This window comes from Sus scrofa, chromosome 7 (assembly GCF_000003025.6).
Source record: "Sus scrofa isolate TJ Tabasco breed Duroc chromosome 7, Sscrofa11.1, whole genome shotgun sequence".
Taxonomy (NCBI): domain Eukaryota; kingdom Metazoa; phylum Chordata; class Mammalia; order Artiodactyla; family Suidae; genus Sus; species Sus scrofa.
This window is the reverse complement of record NC_010449.5, coordinates 52,045,499-52,062,755: the sequence shown is the minus strand read 5'-3', so window position 1 is coordinate 52,062,755 and position 17,257 is coordinate 52,045,499. Positions and strand designations below refer to the sequence as shown.

At 47.4% G+C, this 17,257-nt stretch overlaps 1 protein-coding gene across 4 annotated transcripts in view; it reads right to left on the bottom strand.

Annotated features, from left to right (window-relative positions):
- HOMER2 (homer scaffolding protein 2) overlaps positions 1-17,257 on the bottom strand; it is a 103,174-nt gene that overhangs the window by 41,671 nt on the left and 44,246 nt on the right. For all 4 annotated transcript variants that reach the window (XM_001927296.5, XM_021098885.1, XM_005666110.3 and 1 more), the window contains exon 2: positions 7,329-7,485. In XM_001927296.5, the coding sequence (XP_001927331.2) occupies positions 7,329-7,485 (157 nt within the window). The remainder of the gene's footprint in view (positions 1-7,328; positions 7,486-17,257) is intronic.

The following is a 17,257-nucleotide window of genomic DNA, read 5'->3' as shown; positions in this document are numbered from 1 at the left end:
ATCCACGGGGACCCAGGTTCGATCCCTGGCCTAGCTCAGTGGGTTAAGGATTCTGTGTTGCCATGAGCTGTGGTGTAGGTCACAGACACGGCTCGGATCTGGCGTTGCTGTGGCTGAGGTGTATGTCAGCAGTTAGAGCTTTGATTTGACCCCTTGCCTGAGAACTTCCATATGCCATGGGTACAGCCCTAAAAAGACAAAAAAAAAAAAAAACAAAAAAACAATGTGGCTCTCTCTGATAAAGTTTCAAATGCACACTCCTTACCACCCAGTAGTTCTACTCCTAAGTATATTATCTGAAGAAACCTTTGCACAGGTATACCGGGAGAAAGGTACAAGAATATAAGAATATTTGTAGTAGCAGTGTTTGTAAAAAATAAATGTCCATCACTAGCAGAAAGGATAAACTGTGCTTTCTTCATATAATAAAATAACTCATGCAATGAAATGACTTTCACAGCTGGACAGCCAAAGCTATAGGTATCAGCATGGATGACCACAAAACCTTAAAGTTTAAAAAGTCACAAAAGAAGACTTCCAGGATGGGTCTCTGGTGTGATTCTATTTATGTAAAAGAATCAAAGCCAGGCATAACTGAATAATACATTTAGGGCAAGGGCCAACAAACTAGAGCCCTCCGGTCAAGTCCAGCCTGTTTTTGTAAATCAAGTTTCATTGGCACAGAGCCACACCCATGCTGTACAATACTGGTCTCGGGCTGTTTTCGTGCTACCAGACAAGAGTTGAATAGCTGTGAAAGAGAATGTACAGCTCAGAAGACAATGACTCTCAGGCCCTTTAGAGAAAAAGTTTGCCAGCCTCTGGTTTAGGAACATACATACACAGGTGGCAAAAGTACAAAGACAAGCAAGGGAATGCTTAATACAAATTTCAAGAGCAGTGTAACCTTTTGTGGCAGGTGTGTATATTCAGGAGAGGCCCAGCAAGGGACTCGTGAAGGACTAGCAGAGGGCAGACCTCCTCCCCTGGGTGGTGGGCACATGAGTGTCTGCTTTATTATCAGACATGAAACGGCACAGGTAAACAGTTAAACATAAAGCACATACGACTACAACGAAGCTATCAGGGAGACTCATCCGCAGGGCGAGCAGAAGCTTAAGAAAGAGAAGGTGGTGCCCTGAGCCTGGCGACGCCAGAAACCTGTGCTGAGGGTGGGGGGAGGGGCTGCACCTGTGGGCTCTGGCCTCTGGGGAGGGGGGTGCTCAGCAGACCCTGGGGTCACAGAAGTGGAGGATGTCACCCAGCAGGAGGGGACAGATGTTCAAGAGAAGAGGCCTGGGTAGGAGATGACTTTAGGCGGCCCCAAGAAGGGCCAGAGAAGGGATGCAGAAATGCAAGGAGGCGGTCAGCCAGTCAGGAGGAACAAGGAAGACTGAGGTCCTGGAGTGGGGAGAGGGCACGGGTGGGGGCTAAATGCGGCAGACTGACTCAGCAGGACCACAAAGTGGTGCCTCCCTGGGGACAGGGGACAGGGGAAAGCTGGGGGGGGGGTGGCGGGGGGGAGTGTCTTCAGAAAGTGAAACCCAGGAGTTCCTGCTGTGGCTCAGCGGTAACGAATCCGACTAGCATCCATGAGGATGCAGGTTCGATCTCTGCCCTCGCTCAGTGGGTTAAGGATCCAGTGTTGCTGTGAGCTGCAGAGTAGATCACAGACGCACCTCAGATCCCGAATTGCTGTGGCTGTGGTGTAGGCCATCAGCTGTAGCTTGGATTCGACCCCTAGCCTGGGAACTTCCATATGCTGCAGGTGCGGCCCGAAAGGAGAGGGAGAGGGAGAAAGAGGGAGAGAGAGGGAGAGAGAAAGAAAGAGAGAAAGAAAGAAAGAAAGAAAGAGAAAGTCAAGTCCAAAAGGGCGAAGCGGCTGCTTGAAAGCCCAAATTTTAATATGGGCTTCCCATCCCCTTCCTCTTTTTTGTAAATTCTGAGATTTTTGTGCAGAGAAAAAATACTCTCTAGTAAAAGACTCAGTTCCTGCAGATTACTGGGACCAAGTTTTTTAAAAATGCACAAAACATATGCAATCAAGAGGTATTTGGAAGAAGCAAAAAGCTAATAATCTTCTGCAGGCTCCAGTCTGGCCCTGGACGTGAGAGGAACGTGCCTATCCAGAGACAGGCCCCCCAGATGCCTCTTCAAGGCAAATTTTCCCAAATCCAGGGAGACAGAAGTTGGAAAAACTTGGAAGTTTTCTACAAAAGAGGCTGGGAATGAGTTAACAGCAATTAAAAAGACTTGTTGCCTGCTTCCAGAGTAGGTATTAATAGATGCATTTAGTCTCTTTTTTTTTTTTTAATACCACAGTCAGGGAAGGAAAAAAAGGGAGCCTACTATGTGCTGAGAACCTTCCAAGTGTTTTCTCCCTGCACAGAAGGTGCTCTGTATTGCTCCCAAAGAGGAAACTCTGACGCTGGGGCGGAGGGACCCCTGACCGTGTTCTTGAGAGCAAGCTCACATTCCCAGAAGCAAAGGGCACGCACGTCAGGGTTTCAGAGGCTTCCATCCTCCGAATCATCGGAGGCAGGCAGTACCCAGTGGGTGCTGCTAAATATTTGTAGAATACATGGTCTCGAAGGTCTCGCCCAATATAGGTTCCTGTGATCCTATAAATAACTGAGCACCAAGGGCAGGAGAGCCATCCAGAGCGCCGGGGAGAAACACCTGCTCCAGGCAGGTCTCGTCCACAGGCGAGGGCCACTTCTCCCAAGGACGGCAGTGATGAACATGGCCTGTGAAGAGTGCCAAGAGCGCGATGACATCCAGTGCTGCGATGGCTCAATTAACAAATGCTCTGGAAATGGAGTGCCTGTGTAGGGGAAAGGGCTGCCCTGCCCCCAGACTCGCCATCAATCACACGGCAGTTGGCTGCGGCTGTCAGTGATATGCTGGTTCACATCAGGGCTCCGGGAAGCTGGGAGGTGGGAGGGTCCCTCGTGTGGCTGCCATCTGTCTGTGAGCGGGGTCGACCCTGGGTGACTTTCTGAGGTTTCTGTCCTGGTGCCCTCGTGGTAAGGACTCCACCCTTGTCCTTCTGTGGACCTGGCATACCTACTACAGGCCTGAACACATCACTCACTCCTTCCCTACCCCTGCCCCGGCGTCTGTGGTGCCGCCTACCCTGGCTTGGTGCTGGGACACCAAAGATGAGCCCAGTCCCCAGTCCTCAAAGGGCACAGTCTCCTAGTAGCCACATGCACACAGAAATGGCTGCAAGGAACCCCCAGGCAGTGCTGGAGCTACGCACCACAGCATTCCTACCCACTGTGTCTTTAGCAGGGGCTGGGACTGACATGTGAAATACTTTCCCAGAGAAGAAGGAAATGCCTGCGTGTTTCAGGAAGACTGAACAAAAGGTCTGAGCACAGATTTTCCCTACGATGAGCAGCGCTGATGGCTCCTGAGGGCAGGAGAGGGCTTGCCTGCACCCTTGCTCCCAGGAAAGCATGATGGCAGGGCTTGGACAGGGCAGAGGACCTCGCTGCGCTGGGTGTGGAATGACAGCTGCTAAAGCTTCCTCCCCCTTCACGGGAGCCTGGGCTCTGCCGGCTGCCCCTGGTTGACTCGGCGGCTGAGTCTGCTATTGGCCTTTGCTTGCAACCACCTCCGAATCCCTTCCACGCCGGCAACTTGTTCTGAAGCACATCCACTCCTCCATTTGGGAAGGGAGGAGCAGACTTCACCTTCCAGGCTGTAACAGCCTCCTGCCTTGGGAGGAACAGCTAGCTCAGAAGCACCAAGCAGAAGCTCAAGGTCGTGCACTTGATGTGGCCAGACCAAGAGAAAGAGGCAGGACCCAGAGTTGCTCAAGGTCAGAGGTGCAGCCCATGGGCCAAGACATGGCTCCAAAGGCTAAAAGCATCAGATAACATTGGGCTCAAGGGCCTAAAACAAGATTTTTAGGTGGCACACAACGATGGGAGGCAGGGGTGGGGTGAAGGGGCAAGAGGCCTGCAACAGGGCGGCTTTGGCATCAGCCCAGCACACTGCACCCTGCCCCGGGCCCTAGCAGCTGGGGCTGGAGAGATGAGGAACTCAGTGTGGGGGGTGGGGGGGAGGTGCATGAGATCAGGGGGTGGCAACAGCTACTACCACCCTGGGGAAGTCATTGTCCTGGGGTCCTTCTCCATGTCCCACCCAACCTGCAAAGCAGACAGAGGCACAGGATCTGACCTGGACCTGGCCTGCTGGTTTGCACGTTGCTGCTCACCAGCTGGCGGAAAGGTCCAGCAGGACTGAGATGGCCTTGGGACCACTGCCTGGTATTCTGCGCTCCAGTTCTCAGAGCAGGACACCTGCCCCCGCCCTCAGCCTCAAGCGCCAGCCACAGTAACTAAATGACTAAGGCCCCTCTCTACCTCCCCACTCCCCTGGGCCTTCTGCTCCATCACAGGACGTTCCCTTCTGCAGAACAAGGCCCTGTTCCTGTGCCCTGCTGGCAAGGCGGGACCTCTGGGGGAGCTCCTGGAACACCAAGTGGCCTGGTGCCATAGGAGGGGTGGCCAGAGATCCTCAGCTCCATCTCTGGATTCCAGCAGCACCCCACAGCCTAAGGTCCAATTCCCACTTTTTTTTTTTTTTTTTGTCGTTTTAGGGCTGCACCCGCAGCCTATGGAGGTTCCCAGACTAGGCGTCAAATCAGAACTACAGCTGCCAGCCTGCACCACAGCCACAGCAACACAGGGTCCGAGCTGAATCTGTAACTTAGATGCCACAGCTCACAGCAACGCTGGATCCCTAACCCACTGAGCGAGACCAGGGATCGAACCTGGGTCCTCATGGATACTAGTCAGATTCATTTCTGCTGAGCCATGACAGGAACTGCCCCAATTCCTATGTTTTAGGTGACCACATAACTTGACAGATCCTCACACTTAGCCTGAACTAACTCTATTCTGCAGCTGGGAGCTGGCCCACCCTCCTACACCCTTCTGACTTCTTAGAGCCGGCTCATCTGCCTTGGACCCCACTGCTGTAAGCCTTCGGGAACTGGGGGGCCCTGCAATACAGTGGCTGACACGCTGACAAATCACTAAAAGCCCAGCTAATAGGACTAAAGCACTTTCTCCAAGAGAGTCATTTTATCTCTACTTAAGTCCCCTGCATCCTTGGATAACTCAACTGACAAAAATGCCAGCCCATCTCAAGGATGGCAGATGAACTGACAGCACCTCTAGATAAAAGAAAGCAGGTCAGTTTGATTTACCGCCCTGGCAGCATCCTCGCAAGACCTGAGGAGAGTCTAGCTCAAAAGCACAGAGAAAGAAAGCGTTACTACAATTGCAGTGTCACCACGTCTCCCAGAAGATAAATAAATCAATCAATAAAGGCACCTGGGAGTTCCCGTTGTGGCTCAGCGGTAATGAACCCAACTAGTATCCATGAGGATGCAGGTTCGACCCCTGGCCTCGCCCAGTGGGTTAAGGATTCAGCATTGCCGTGAGCTTCGGTGTAGGTCACAGACACAGCTCGGATCTGTGGTATAGGCCGGCAGCTACAGCTCCGATTCGACCCCTAGCCTGGGAACATCCATACGCTGCAGGTACGGCCCTAAAGAGACACAAAATAAGAAAAAAATAAAGGCACCTTTCAGATCATCAATCCTCAAACACAAAGTGCCGACCTATTATGTGCCAGGCACTTTCCTACTTCCTGCACACCTCCAGAACCCTGCCATGCCTGAGCATGCTGCTGGTAGGGGAAGCCCGCCCCAATCCAGAGAGTTAGGAGCTGGTGTCCGGGGAAGTGGGTTGCAGGCACCTGACCAGCGGAGTGTACTCAGCCAGGCACCATCTCTCTTTGACCCCTGCTATAAAATAAGGGCTTCTAGACTGCCTTCCTAGGTAGGAGGAAGGGTTGTGGCAACTGGAAGGGAGAGAAAGAGGACCAGAAGGCCAAGCTTCTTCATCTGCAAGCCTCCACGGCGCTGAGAGTACAGAGGAGGCCCTTGGAGAACATAGGCTGAAGGGAGAATTTTGCCTTCAGACAGGGGGCTCATCATGGGATCTGGAGGTACCACAGGCTCTCATGCCTTTCCTGGGGGGTCTTCAATGGAGGCTTCCCATGCCTTCTGCTCTGTGGTTGTGGGGGTTGTGGAGGGAGAAGCCTACAGCCAGGCCCCATTCTACTACTCAGCACACCCCACAACTCTCCTGCTTCTGACTGCCTAGGAACGCTGACCTAGAGAGAGTGGGCAGCACAGACCGGAGAGGAGGAGGCTACTGCAACAGTCTAAGCAAGATGTACCAGGATGGGAGTCGTGGCCCCAAAACAAAGCATTTAGTATAAATACGAGACACTTCAAAGGCAGACTCTTTTGACCAACTCAAGTGGGAATGACTGTGCTTTTTCATTTTCTTTCTTTGAGACCAAATGACTGGGAAATGAAAATGGAAAGGTGGTTTAGAGGGCAAATGGGGAATTCAGCTTCAATACGCTGAATTTCAGGTGACAGCCGATAATCCGTGGAACGATGTCCAGCAGGATGAACACAGACTGAAGACAAAAAAGCAATTATAGAGCATCAGGTCTACCTTTTTTTTTTTCCTTTTGTAAATCCGGTGTCTGTCTATTGATATCCCTTCTTTATTCTGCTCTCATAATAACGTGGCAAAAACACTGACGAAGACAGTCGAATAATGAAAGCACTAGGAAAAAATTATTTTAAGAAACACTCCAAAATCATTTAATAAAATTCGACTCCCAGGCCTAATAACACCAAAATGAGACTAGAACTAATGCCCGAAGCTGGTGAGAGAGAGTACAATAAACTGGTATCTTCATTCGTGCTGGAAGAAAGAACTCTTTGGAAAGCCATTTGGCAACATCCTAAGGAGCCATAAAGCGTTACTCTCTTGACCTGTAACTATTCTTCTAGGAATCTATCCCAAGGAAATATCCAAAAGGAAGCAGCAGGCATGGTCAACACGAGGGTTATCTGCTTTATGAAGGTGCTCTGGATCTCCGTAGTCAAAAACTGGAAACCTCTTCCGTATCTAACCATAAGGGGAGAGACGAACAAATTCGAGGCCCCGATGGAATTATTAAAATGGCATTAAAATGCTAGTTATGAAGACAACATGCTAGTAGGGAAAGCTTTTTTTTTTTTTTTCTTTTCATTTGCCATAATTTTAAACAAAAAAAGAAAAAAGCAGGATCTGTGGTTATAAAGGCATTAATTATAACAATAACATCTCTGTGGAGGTGGCAGGATTTGGGGTGCACTCTTTCTCCTCCACTTTTCAAACGTATCGTATTCCTTTTGAGGGGAAATAAGTGACCAGAAACGCGAAAGTGAGCCCGAGGGACGGTACCTTGGCTCCATCCACACTGATGATCCGATAGCTGTTCCTTGTGACATCGTAGAAGTAGGAGACGGTGACGGCCTGCTTGCTTGCAGGCACCCAGTTCTTCTTGGTGCTGGGGTCGATCTGGAACACATGCGCTCGGGTGGTGAAGATGGGCTGCTCTCTGCAAGGGGAGAGGGAAGGATGCGCGTGTAAGTTGACGGAACCCGTCTTTACGTGTTAACTGATGATTTCTGCGCCACCTAAGAGTCTAATTTTTATGGGAAAAGATCCACATGCATGAAAACAGTTAAAATAAGAAAAAGGAAGACAGGCGAAGAAAAGACACACCAGCGGAGTAGTTACTGAAACCCAACACCCTGAGGCTGCTGGGGGCCCTTGGCCTAATGAGCCATTTGCTTAAAAGGCAACTTGCTGTGTGCAGTGTGTCTGCAGCGAGTCAAGGGTCCTGTTCTTTTTCCGAAATCCTGGTGGCCCTTTTAGGATTTTTGCAATGAATTTATTTTGGGGGGATTCTGCAACAGTTTTTGGATTTTGCACACCATTTGTGACTTCCTATTAGATTTCTATTAAATACTTCTCAAATTCACAGCATTTTATGAATAACACATTCATTCATAATGGACCGAGTACTAGTGTTATGTTTCCAATGTACAAACCCTTGGGTTTTATGTAACATTCATCAAATCTATCTCTTTCGCTATTCTTGCCTCTGTATTGTTCTTGCTTTTTCACTCCACATGCCTGTAAATTCTTAATGTGATTATGAACCAAATTAGCATAGTATCTGTGTTTCTTTCTCTTGAGTGGGGAATTAATTAGATCTTGACAATAAGCATTAAGAAATAAGGCAGATGGATAAAAATTGTAATAGATTTCACTGCATTTTTCACAGTTTAAATGTCCTTCACAAAGTAATACAAAAGGAATTACAGACTCATTACAGAATATAATTATTTCTGAAGAAAGGTTATTCAGGCAAACTGGCTCAAAAATCCTTTTTTGGGTTCAAATAAGACAAAACGGGGGCAAAAAAGCCACCAGAATAAAATAATCCCATCATTCATAAAATGCTATTGACTTAATAAGAACTTGTTAGAGATAAAAAATCAAAATTAGAAACATTAATTTTTTGGAGTTCCCATCATGGCTCAGGGGAAACAAATCTGAGTAGTATCCATGAGGACACATGTTCGATCCCTGGCTTTGCTCAGTGGGTTAGGATTCTGGCGTCGCTGTGAGCTGTGGTTGTGGTGTAGACCAGCAGCTACAGCTCCGATTCAACCCCTAGCCTGGGAACCCTCCATATGCTGCAGGTGTGGACCTGAAAAAAAAAAAAAAAAATGAAAAAATGAAAAACTACTCTTTTAAGCCTCACAATGAGAAGGAGATGACATAAAAGAATAGGACTCAAGTGGATACAAAATAATAAAAAGGGAAAGGCAATTTTAAGTGTTCTAGTCTTTGCATGGAGAGGTTTTAGGCAAAGCCATCTTTGAACCCATCCTGATCATAGAAGGCTCATTAGTGAAAGAAAGTGCTGTCTTAGGAGAGCAACTTTTTCTTAGAAATGCAATTTACTATGTATTTGAGCCTCACTCAAGAGATACTGAATAACACCATGAATATCAGCATTAACCATTGATATTGGTTGTGGATAAATGCAGAAATTTCTTCATGGCTACTTCTCCGAATGAATAAAAGCCAAAGGCATGCCTTTCATGCAACCTTGATGCACCTGTTCTAGAGTCCAGCCTTTCCAGAAGAATGGACAGAGCCCAGCATTCCTAGCCCCCTGAATCTTTCACTTTATGTCCTAGGAGCAGAGCAAGAGCCCCTGGGATGTTCATGACCGGTACGTTTGTCTTTGCTCAATAGCGACCAAGTTCTTCCTCCCACTCAACGCTAAACTGACACTCTTCCAGCCACAGGGTGACAGCCATAGAAACAAAAGGAATATTCTCACTGCAATTTCCTGCATGTGTTGTCAAGAGGGGCCAGCCTATGGGGGAGCGTGTGAATTGGAGCCCTCCTAATCAAGCCACATGGGGAAGCCTGACATCTGCGTCCCACAGCTGTGCCACTGCAGCCCAGGAGCCACGTTCTGCTAATCATCTAAGAACACCACCATCAGGGCAAACACTTGCTCACATGGCATTCTCCTGCCTCTGTAAGAGGAGGAAGCAACTGACAGGGCAGTCAGACAGAAAAGGTTTTCAAAAGAATCGAGTTATGCAATGTAGACAAATATCAAGTCATCAAGTTGTACAACTGAAGCTAACATCATGTTATTTGTAAATGACGCCTCCTAAAAAAAAAAAAAAAATGAATTGTGCTAAAATCTCTGCCTCCCTTGCACAGAGCACTCCCAAGCTGGGCAGGGGACATCGGTCAGGCAGGAGCCCTCCCAGCGGAAGGGACCAGGCTTTTGGGTCTTCCCTCGTATACTCTGTGCCAAGGAAGAGGGACTAGGTCTGGGTTTTAGGACCTGAGACCAGCGTTTACTAAACCTCTTGATAGGAATTAGCTGGGACACTTAGTAAAAACACAAGTTCCCAGGCCCCATCCTTGCCCCACAGGAACCTGGATCCAAGAAAGGGTTCTGGGTAGCTCTACTTTTAACAAGAGCTACAGATGATTTTGACCTCAAGGAAGCTGGAGAGAGACGCACGTCAACGCCATCATATGACCCAGCAATAAGGGAAGAAGTCACCCCTATAATTGGCATCTCTCCTGCAGAATGACACAGAAATGACTCCAAACACCCCTCCACTGCTCAAAGGGGCAAGAACAGAGGGACCAAGAATAGGCTTTTGGGTGCAAAGGAACAGGGAGGCAGAGGTGCTCCGGTCAGGACAGAAGGCAGCCCGTGGTGGCCAAGCAGTGACCTCCTGGAAGCACTGTGTGTCCCTGAGGCCTCCGGGAGTGAGGAAGTGAGGAAAGCAAGGTGGAGAGACACAAGAAGGAGGTAGAGCTATCTGGCCAGAGATGAACACAAGCCACAAGTCATCAGCCTGGCATGATTCAGGTCAAGGTGAGCATGCAGACAAGAAGGGCCCATCCCACAAATATCCAGACAAAACTGTAATTCAAAAAGATACATGGGCCCCTGTGTTCACAGCAGCACTAGTCACAATAGCCAAGACATGGAAACAACCTAAATGTCCATCGACAGAGGAACAGATTAAGAAGATGTGGACATATGCACAATGGAATACGACTCAGCCATAAAAAAGAACAAAATAGTGCCATTTACAGCAACATAGATGCAACGAGAGATTCTCCTATTAAGTGAAGTAAGTCAGAAGGAGAAAGACTAAGACCACATGATATTTTATGTATGTGGAGTCTAAAATATGGCACAAATGAACCTATCTATAAAACAGAAACAGATTCACAAACATGGACAACAGACTTGTGACTGCCAAGGGGGAGAGGGAGGGAGTGGGAAGGACTGGAGTTTGGGGTTAGCAGATCAAACTATTACATTTAGAATGGACAGACAGTAAGGTCCTACTGTATAGCACAGGGAACTATATCCAATCTCCTGGGATAGACCATGATGGAAAATAATATTTTTTTTAAAAGTGTGTTTGTGTGTGTGTGTATATATATATATATGCATGTATGACTGAATCACTCTGCTGTAGAGCAGAAGTTGGCACAACACTGTAAATCAACTATACTTTAAAAATAACTTTTAAAAAAGAAGGGCTCATCTCAAATCTGTCTGCTCAGCTCTGGGGGTGGACTGATGCCATGGTGGGACCCTGATCAGAAATGCAAGGATGCTGGGAGGGCGCTATGGGCTCACTGGCCACATCCTCGGTGGCTGCAGCCCTGGTCTCTGGGGTCAGGCCCCAGAAGGGGAAGGGGCCGCTCCAGCATGGAGAGAGCATGGAGACCCAGGGAGGGAGCCACATGCAGGGAGTCCCACGGACCCCGGTCTGAGGGTGGGTACCACGGGAGGAGCCACGGCTCTGCTGGTGTGTGTTCCTCAGGCCTGGGGCCCTGGGCCAGCCTGGCACAGATTTGAGCCCAGGAAACTACCCATAGTACTGGGATTTCCACCTGAATGACCAAGTCTGAGGCCACTGGAGAGAGTACTATTTTATTCTTCTAAAATTCAAAAATATAACAGTATTTTTTTTTTAAAGGCAAAAAAAAAAGAATGGTAAAAAAAAGCCAGTTAATATTTATTAGCTAATATTTATTAATAGTCAACTAATATTTAATGACTTTACCATCTATAAGGCTTTTTTTTTTTTTTTTTTTGTATTTTTGTCTTTTGAAAGCCACACCCATGGCACACGCAAGTTCCCAGGTTAGGGGTCAAATCGGAGCTGTAGCTGCCAGCCTACACCACAGCCACAGCAACACCAGATCCGAGCTGCGTCTGCAACCTACACCGCAGCTCACGGCAACGCTGGATCCTTAACCCACTGAGCAAGGCCAGGGATCGAACCCGCAACCTCATCGTTCCTAGTCGGATTCGTTTCTGCTGTGCCACGATGGGAACTCCCCCATCTATCAGGCTTTACATACGAGCTCTCATTTAGGATCTCCAGCAGTCCTAAGGGGAAGGTGCCATACAGGTGAGGAAACAGAGGCTAGAGAGGACCTGCCTTGGGTTACACAGTTAGTAAGTGGCAGATCTGAGACGTGAAGTCGGTTCTAATTGGCATGGACACCCTCCCTCTTAATCTTACACTCTTTTTCTAAAATAAAAGCCATATGTAGGGAGTCCCCATTGTGGCACAGCAGAAATGAATCTGGCTAGGAACCATGAGGTTGTGGGTTCAATCCCTGGCGGTTCGATCCCTCAGTGCGTTAAGGATCAGGTGTTGCTGTGAGCCGTGGTGTAGGCTGCAGATGTGGCTTGGATCTGATGTTGCTGTGGCTGTGGTGTAGGCTGGCAGCTGTAGCTTGGATTAGACCGCTAGCCTGGGAACCTCCATATGCCATGGGTGTGGCCCTAAAAAGAAAAAAAGCCGTCTGTAGTAGGCAGCTTCTGATGGGACTCCCTGTGATCTCCACCTCTGTGTAACCCCTCCCTGTGGGCATGGCTGGGACCTGTGACTTGCTTTTAACCAACAGAATATGGTGAAGGTGATGGGATGTCACTTGGGAGAGCAGGTTACAGAGGACTGTGACTTCTGTCCTGCTAGCAGACTCCCTCAACTATCTTCTCTTGCTCACTTTGATGGAGCAAGTTGCCATGTTGGGGAGGACTCACCCCAAAAGAACTGGGGGTGGCTTCCAGCCAGAGGAACAGAGACTCTTAGTCCAATATCCTTGAGGAGCCGAAATCCTGCCAACAACAGCTTAGAAGCTTATCTTTCCACATTCAAGCCTATGGATGAGACCTCAGTCCTGGCTGACACCCTCTAAGGGACCTTGAAGGAAAGGACCCAGTTAAGCCATCCCCAGACTCTGGTACCACAGAAATGTGGTTTAAAACAAAAACAAACAAACAAACAAACAAAAAAAGGAGTTCCCGATGTGGCTCAGCAGAAACAAATCTGACTAGCATCCAGAAGGATGCAAGTTCGATCCCTGGCCTCACTCAATAGGCTAAGGATCCGCTGTTGCCATGAACTGTGGTGTAGGTTGCAGACACAGCTCTGATCCCGAGTGGCTGTGGCGTAGGCCAGCAGCTGCAGATCCAATTACACCCCTCGCCTGGGAACCTCCATATGCTGCAGGTGTGGCCCTAAAAAGACAAAAGACAAGGAAGGAGGGGGAAAGGAAGGAAGGGAGGAAGAGAGAAAGAAAGGAAGGAAGGTGTTTTAAGCTACTAATAAATCTGTGGCACTTTATAACATAGTGTTAGGTAACTAACATATTCACCTTCACAGAAAATTTACCGCACTCCAAGTAGATTGTATATATTCTCATTTAACCCTCTGGACAGAGCTGTGAGTGGGCGCAATTCACCACATAGAAAACCGAGGGTCACAGAATGACTTCAAAGAACCTGGACAACAAATCATTACTTTTTTTTTTTTTTTTTTAAATGGGTCACACCTAGCCTAGCTCCCAGGCGAGGGTCAAATTGGAGCTACAGCTGCCAACCTATGCCCACCGCCACACCGGATCTGAGCCGCATCTGCAACCTACACCCCAGCTCACAACAATGCCGGATCCTTAACCCACTGACTGGGGCCAGGGATCAAACCCACGTCCTCATGGATACTAGTTGGGTTTATAACTTGCTGAGCCACGATGGGAACTTCCACAAATCTTTACATTTTTATGGGCAAAAGCAGAGTACAAACCTCAGCACAAAATCCAGACAGCAGACCCCAACTCTGAAAGAACACCCTGCCCTACCTGACAAAGTAAAAGAGCTGGAACTAGGACACAGAAGTCAGTTCCTATAAGTGTGCAAATCAATATAAATAGAAAAATTCAAGAGAAGCAGAACTTTCTAAGCCAGGAGGCCACGTTTCCTTCCCAGCAGGGAGAAGCTGCAGAGAGTTTATATCAGAGAACAGAAACTACCTTCATACCCAATTTTATTCTCCTTTCTTTGGTGTTTGATGCTTGGGGAGTACATTTCAAAAATACTCCCATTCCTTCTTCAGTGCTTTAAATAGAAAGCAGATGTTTTCCGGATGGCAAAACGTTTCTTTAAGCAGACAATATAACCTACCGTTCCCTTGTACGGTCTTTTTAGAGCTGAATAAACACCAATTGCTGCTCATTGAACACATTTGGGAACCTGACAGTAATTGTCCCCAAGAATAATTAGACACTTTGTGCAACATATGTATGTTTGGAATCTGAAAACTACTCGGCAGAGACCACTCCCGCTTTGAATGATTTCTGGCTCCATGTGAAATGATTCTGCAAAGAACTGGCATGACTACTATTTGCAAGGGAAAAAAAAAAAAAAGAAAGAAAATGATAATTTATCGTAATCCTTGCAGTGCTCACCAGGCTCTTCCTGATACGAACCTATAAAACCTCAGCATTCTTCTTATTCCTATTTCTATCTGATTTGAACGAAAACAAAGCATTCAGACATTATTTTATAGCCACTTAAAACAGTGTTGCAAAGTCTCACAGGATGCCCTAATTAGTTTCTCGGCCTTGAGTCCTGAATCCTTCCACATGGCACTCGGACAGCACCAGGAGAGAGGTCTGGCCCCAACCTTGATGAGCCCGGCACTGCTCGCCTGGCCTCAAAGGCCTTGCCTGGCTCTTAGCCCAGAGGACCAGCTCCAGGTGCACCAGCATGATCCTCAGGCCCCTGCCCACCTGGCCCTGCCCTCTCCCCAGACAGGCTCTGCTACTTCTCTGCTGGCACTTCCAAAGCACCTGCATTTTCACATGACCCTGCCCATGGCTTTCACTGGGCCTAAAATGCCCGTCCCCCTTGGCTGGCCAGAAGGGCTCTCATTGGTCCTCTGAGTCCTACCATAGCACCTTGAGTCATCGAATCCATGTCCTCGGGATACAGGCCCGGGACTGAGCCCCAGTCATGAGGAAATGGAAGCATGAGCTCACCAGGCTCTTAGCCTTTGGTCCAGGTGGTCCAGAGGCCTCTGGCTGGCAGGGTCAGATCCCCAGAGCCTAGGACAAAGATCTGGTGGGGGGTGGGGGTGAAGGATACAATGGAAAACAGATTCTAGCACATTCTTTCTTGCAAAGAACCTAACTCGTGAATACAGTGTAATTCTACTTTCATACAAAATCTCCATTAAAAAGTTATCATTATTTGCAGATAATAGGATTGCACATCTAGAACACCCAAGAAAATCCACTGAAAAAGTGAATATGAATAATAAAATCCAGTAAGGTGGCTACATATAAAATTACTAATAAAAAATAAAATCAGTAGCCTTTTCATATATACAAACAACCAGAGAGAGAATTTTTTTTTGGTTATTTTATTTATTGTTATTTCCCTCAACACAATTTTTTTCCCCACTGTACAGCATGGGGACCCAGTTACACATAGACATTTACATAATTTTTTTCTCCCATTGTCATGCTGCGTTGTAAGTGTCTAGACATAGTTCTCAGTGCTACACGGCAGGATCTCATTGTTAATCCATTCCAAAAGCAATAGTTTGCACCCATTAACCCTGAGCTCCCAATCCCTCCCCCTTCCCTGGGCAACCACAAGTCTATTCTCCAAGTCCATGATTTTCTTTTCTGTGGAAAGGTTCATTTGTGCCGTATATTAGATACCAGATATGAGTGATACCATACAGCATTTGTCTTTCTCTTTCTGACTTACTTCTTTCAGTATGAGAGTCTCTAGTTCCATCCATGTTGCTGCAAATGGCATTATTTCATTCGTTTTTATGGCTGAGTAGTATTCCATTGTGTATATATACCACATCTTCCGAATCCAATCATCTGTCAATGGACATTTGGGTTGTTTCCATGTCTTGGCTATTGTGAATAGAGCTATAATGAACATGCGGGTGGCATGTATCTTTTTTAAGGAAAGCTTTGTCCGGATATATGCCCAAGAGTGGGATTGCTGGGTCATATGGTAGTTCTATGTATAGTTTTCTAAGGTACCTCCATACTGTTCTCCATAGTGGCTGTACCAGCTTACATTCCCACCAACAGTGCACACCCCCTCCAGCAATTGCTGTTTGTGGACTTATTAATGATGGCCATTCTGACTGGTGTGAGGTGGTATCCCATCGTGGTTTTGATTTGCATTTCTCTAATAATCAGTGATGTTGAGCATTTTTTTCATGTGCTTATTGGCCATCTGTATATCTTCCTTGAGAGAATATTTTGAAAGATCCCACTTATAGTAGCAGCCCAAAAGACACAACTTCTAGGAATCTATTTAAGAAGTAAGCAAGATCTGTACTAAAAAAGAAAAATAACGTCACAGACGTTATCAAAAGAAAACTTTAATAAGACATCCTGTTCTTAAATGGGTAAAGATGTCAATTATCCCTAAATTAATACATACATTTAACAAAATACAAATATCAGCAGAATTATTTTTAGAATTAGCCAAGGTTATTCATGCAGAAAACCCTCCAAGAGAGGCTAGCCAAGAAAATTCTGAAAATGAAGAGCAATGCAGAGGTTTAGCCGTATCAGATATTGAAATATATTATTATCAAATACAGCCAATGGAACAAGGAGGTATTAGCAAATAGACAGGCTAATGGAACAGAAGAGAGTCTAGAAATAGAAGCCAAAGGAATTAAGTGTACGATGTAGCAGTAATACCCATCCAGGGGGACACAGAGATCATTCCATTAGAACAGTGGGCCAGTAACTCCCTGGACAAAACCTGGACCTTAACCAGAAGTCTGTCTCCTTGCCTGGTCTGAGCCCCTTCAAGTGGGTCACTGCAGACCCATGCCATCAAAGTTATTTCCACCTGCCCCCAAACTGCCCAGACTGACAAACCTGATAAATGAGAGATCTCACTGAAGTCACACTTGTCACGAATCTTCCTACTCCACTGCCCGGGGAGTCCCTTTTTGGGTCACATTTACATCAAGGAATAGAATGAGGCGAGCACCCCTGATGAAGGCCGACAGGCGTTCTTGATGACCGCCACCTGGTATCGTAGAGGGCTTGCTTGGCAGCTTTTCAGGAGCTCTCAGCCCACATTCTCCTGAGCGTCCCCTGTGACGTGGGTTCGCTTAAGTTCTGGGACTGGTTCTCAGGCTGAGGGCTGCCTCAGAGGGTCCGTCTGGCCCGCTGCTGCCTGTGTCTACACTCTGAAAGGGGTGATGAGTCCAGAGCAGTGGGTGAGGATCCCACCAGCCAGGAATGGGGAAAGCAGAATTCCAGAAGAGTGAATCTGTGCTGGAAGATACACATTTGCATGGTGTGGGGGGGGAGGTACGTGGGGGCATCTCCGAGGATGCGGGAGAGGTAAACAGATGATGGGAGGATGAGACCAAGAACAGGATCGAGGGAGAAAATAAAACAAAACTCAC